The 4383-nt window shown below is 41.8% G+C and overlaps 1 protein-coding gene across 1 annotated transcript in view; it reads left to right on the top strand.

The window, feature by feature from the left end:
• The window catches only part of LOC104499607 (TALPID3 protein-like), a gene marked incomplete at its 5' end in the record, with an annotated part of 40555 nt that extends 37473 nt beyond the window's left edge, over nt 1-3082 (top strand). The window contains one exon of the mRNA XM_010143133.1: nt 2937-3082. Coding sequence (XP_010141435.1) covers nt 2937-3082 — 146 coding nt within the window. The remainder of the gene's footprint in view (nt 1-2936) is intronic.
• Nucleotides 3083-4383: the final 1301 nt, after the last annotated feature.

Genomic DNA, 4383 nt, shown 5'->3' with positions numbered 1-4383 from the left:
AGGAATGCCTAAAAGCAGGAATACCAGCATTTAAACCTGTGTGCGTGTGTCTGCATTCACATTCCCATCCCTATATGTGTATATAAATGTGTTTTATGCACTGTGCGTGCATGAGGTTAGATGAAGCAAGAGGTGATAATGGTAAAGCGTATGTGAGAGTAACTTAGTAGATGTATTTTTGGGCCAATGTTGCGTTTCAGCACTAGCAGCTTTCTACCCTGGAAGGTCACAGTCGTGGAGCAGACTCTCCCGTGCAGCTGAAATAGGATATCCATAGGGTTTTTACACTTAAAATGCTGAAAACCCAGGTTCCCTATTTTCCTGCGTGCATCTAAAAAAGTCCAAGACTTCAGATTTCTGTCTTTAAACAAAAGGGAGTTGTTTACTTGGGGCATTTGAAGTTTATCTTTAAGGCTCTTTAGATAACTTAGGTCCCAGTGACCTTTCTGTTGAGCAAGCAGATGGAATAACTCTTTTAATTTTTCTGTCACTTTAGCATTTTATATCTATCATAAAATTGAACCATAGTATGTCTGTAAAATATGTTGGAGTATGTGTTAGGAGGAATGTAAACTAATAGGATGCTTTCTTTCAGCACCCCAGAACAAATACTCGGGAAGTTACTACAGAGCCTTGGAATAAGGGAATATTCTATTTTGGGATTTTTTTCCTCCATTTCTTATTTTCTTTTTTTTTTTTTCTTTTCTTTTTTAACCAACCTGAAAACAGCTGTTGAAACAATGACATCATGCAATGTGACATGACTGTGAAAATTATTAACAAAGTCAAGCTTTGAGAACATCAAACTACAGAGTGTTGGAGAGTTGCTTTAGTATCAAGGATGGTTTACAAAGCTTCCTTGGGCATTGCCCATTCATTCTTACTGTGTGTCAGCTTCATGTCTAGCAAATAAACGCTTGGATTTTCTTCAGTTCCCCTTTTGAAGAACCTATTTTTATCATGCAGACGTGGCTACGGACTAGGCTCATGGAAGTACTTTTAGAAAAACAAAACACCTCTTGCTTGCACATCTTTGTGGTGTTACCATAAAAGTGTTTTGGAGTAATGTTCAGAGGATGTAGGAAGTCTCATGTCTTCTTGCTGCTCATGTGTTACGTTTGCTCAGGACCGTGCCAACCCAGATGTTGGCAGCTGGACTTTGTGGCAGGATTTGAGCTGGGGGTGATGAAAACCGCCCAGCTAGTGAGGACAGTCCAGGGCAGCTAAGGCCATTGCTTCTTGCCGTGGTGAGCAGGTGACATGTTGATTCCTTGTAGACAACAAAAACCACTTTTGTGCTCTTGGTCCCTCTGCAGGACCCTGCCTTCCCAAGGGGCAGGAGGCTCCGCTGGCACTGGCTGCTCCATGTACTGGCTTTACTGCCTTTGGCCTCATTCGTGTTTGACTTCCTGGGCTGTTGGCTGCTGTTCTAGCATGAAAAACAGCAGATGAAATTTTATTTTCGCAGCGAGGTTGTGTTGTTTTAATTAGCCATTTGAAGCATGTTTTGCTCCAAGTCAGATGAAGGCAGATCACTACTACAGTGACATAGTAGATAATTAATCGGGGTGAAAGAAAGCCGAACTTCTTGGTTTTATTGGGAAAAGAGTGCTTTAATTACCTCATCTGTCACAGAGGAAGAGAATTGTTATAGCTTACTGGAATAAGAACAAACTCCAGGAGAGCCTTTGCTGTTGTACACAGACTCGTGTATGTTTGTTTTGCTTGTAGCTGCTGCACTTAAATGTCCGAAGGACAACTGAAATCTCAAAATGCTCTATCTGGAGTTTCGTGGGTGTCGTACCATTCACCCCATAACTTTCCTTCAGTGTCTGTAGCCTGATTCATGTTCTTGCTTCCCCTGCTCCGTGAACTGATTCATCTTGTCTCCTTCCTCTGGCTAAATATAGTAACTTTTGCCCATGCCCCTTCTCCCTTCCAGTCTCTGGTATCTGGCTACAGGTTGGTTTCCACCCTCCAGTGGTTCCCAGACAGGATTTTCAGTGCTGCGGAGATCTTTCACAGCTGCTCAGTGCTACTGAAGCTCTGTGGGACGTGTCCCTCTCCCTCACAGGGGCTATTGGCACAGTGGTGCAGGGCTGTGGTGGTGCAGGCTGTGCAGGGACTTGTCCCTCTCTGAGGATGTCCCACATTTTGCAGGGTCAGATCGCAAGAATGGGAAGTGGCAAGGTGCCGTCTTGGGCTTGCTGGAAGATGAATGTGGCTTTTAAAACCCTTCAAGCCACATCTCTGGGGAGAGATTGTGTACATTCTCTTTGGAGTCTGTGAGAAGATGAAAGAAGGGAGATAAACCACCAAGAAGTAGCAAGAAGGACCGGTAGTGAGTCAGGGAGATGGGTTGGAGATAGGGAAGAGCTAAAACAACTTCTCACTTGTTTTGGGCAGCTGAAGCTTTGCTAGGGTGTTTTTTTTCCATCGGACTTGCAGGCAATGGCTTCAGCTTGGATTGCTTTGCTTTTTGTGATTGTTTTTTAGATATGTGGTCTTGAAGAACCTGATTGTTTTCTAAGGGTTTGATGCAAAGAGACATACAGACATAGATGGAATTTAGAACTCCTGTTAGTATCTATGGGTCATCATTTCATTTCTGCGGAAAACACCAGTATACATACTTGAAATTATTCTGGGCCTGCTGGAGATGATGTAGGTACATGTGTGTGGCTGTGTGTGTGAACAGAAGCCAGTGTTTATATGGACAGAAATTCATCCCTCTGTTACTGGATAAAGAAATTCTAATGGCTAAACCAGCACTCTTTGAAACGCCTCAAAACGTGGACAGTAGAAGTGTCTCTGTCTTTGTATTTCCATGAAGTGATGCAGAATGGAGATGGCTTTGGTACAGCTTAGTTGTTGGTCATAGACAGCAAATAATGTCTTTTGTTCTGCTTTTTTTTTCTTTTTTTTTCTTTTTTTAGGAGAGGATGCTGCCTCCCATTTAAATTCTGGTGGTTTTGCAGAGAAGGTGTCAGTGAAGCTGCCTTCCATGAAAACAGAGAACCAAAAAGAGAGTGTGAGTAGCCAACACGGCAGTTCAGAGTCTTCAGGGACAGATACATTTTAAAGCTTGCGGCTTTTTCTGACCGTCACTGACTGAGGGTTTTGTCATTGGCACGTTTGTCTGCCTGGGTGTTTCATCAAAATACCAGTCTTTCGGAACTCTTTGTTTTCTACTGTTTTTCTTACAGTTTTGATATGATTATAAATTTAGGCAATGATTCTGTTTGTGAATATAGCCAATATTTTTAAGCAAATAAAATGCAATTCTTTCCGAGCCATTGTGGGTTTAAGTCAATAAAAGCCATTTAAATATTCATTGTGTGTACAGATGAACATGGAGGTGATTGGTATTAAAATCCCTGGCAGAAGCGTGGAAAAAAAAATGCTTGGCTTAGTGTAATGTCAGGACTGTCAAAACGTTGAGCCAAAGGGAAATAAATTTAAAACCAAAGTTTGCAAGAAAATTGTGTTTCTAGGTATCTTTAGAGCTTGTTCATCATTAGAAGACTGCTGTCACCAGGCAGGACTTCAAACTCGTATGTAAATAGAACATTAGAGTTTGTATTGTTATTGTGAGGAATTGCTTTTTTTTTTAGAATTACAAGAATTTTTCAGCATTTTGATGTTTGTTTCCCTAAAGATTTTTTTTCCCATCTTGAAACATGTCTGAATGTGAGATTGTGTGGGTAAGGTTGTTTATTTATGTTTTGAAATGTAAATTTCTCCTTCTCCTGAGACAACTAGTTGCTGCAGTCTCAGCCTTTCAGAAGCCAGATCATCTCTAGTCACCCTTGCAGGAACTGCTCAAATATTTATTGCCTCAATCAGGGCAGCATGCTTGATCCAGCAGTGGCTGGGGGGGAAACTAGGATCCTCTGCCCCAAGCAGCATCTGAGTGAAAGAAAAAATAGGGCAAACACAGCTTTTGCTCTGTTCCTTATCCAGTCCGAGCTTTTCATGGGATGTCTGTGTAAAAGAGGAGATACTGTAGTGCTTTCAAAGACATGGGGCATGAAGGCAACTCTCAAAAGCTAGGAAAAAGTACTGGTTTTTGGTTGACTTGTACCTTGTTGTGACAGCAGAGCATATAACTTCATCTGCACTGCTTCACTGCATCCCTTAATGAGACGAGCTCTGTTGTTGCAGATGCCCGTAACCAGGAGCAGTTCCCATTACTCTTATTTTACGGAGCCTGCACTGATTTCATCTCCCTGTTACAGAGAGAGATTAGAAGTTCCTCTTGGTTTCATTTTGATCTCATTGACCACAAGGTTCAGTTAATTTGCTGCAGAATCTGCAAGGATAAATGGAACAAGCGAGACTTCAACTCTTCAAGGTCGGTAACATCTGGAGGATTCAACTTTA

Source organism: Buceros rhinoceros, unplaced genomic scaffold (genome assembly GCF_000710305.1).
Source record: "Buceros rhinoceros silvestris isolate BGI_N320 unplaced genomic scaffold, ASM71030v1 scaffold3509, whole genome shotgun sequence".
In the NCBI taxonomy this organism is placed as follows: Eukaryota; Metazoa; Chordata; class Aves; order Bucerotiformes; family Bucerotidae; genus Buceros; species Buceros rhinoceros.
Note: the sequence above shows the minus strand (reverse complement) of the source record. Positions and strands in the feature narration are given on the sequence as shown.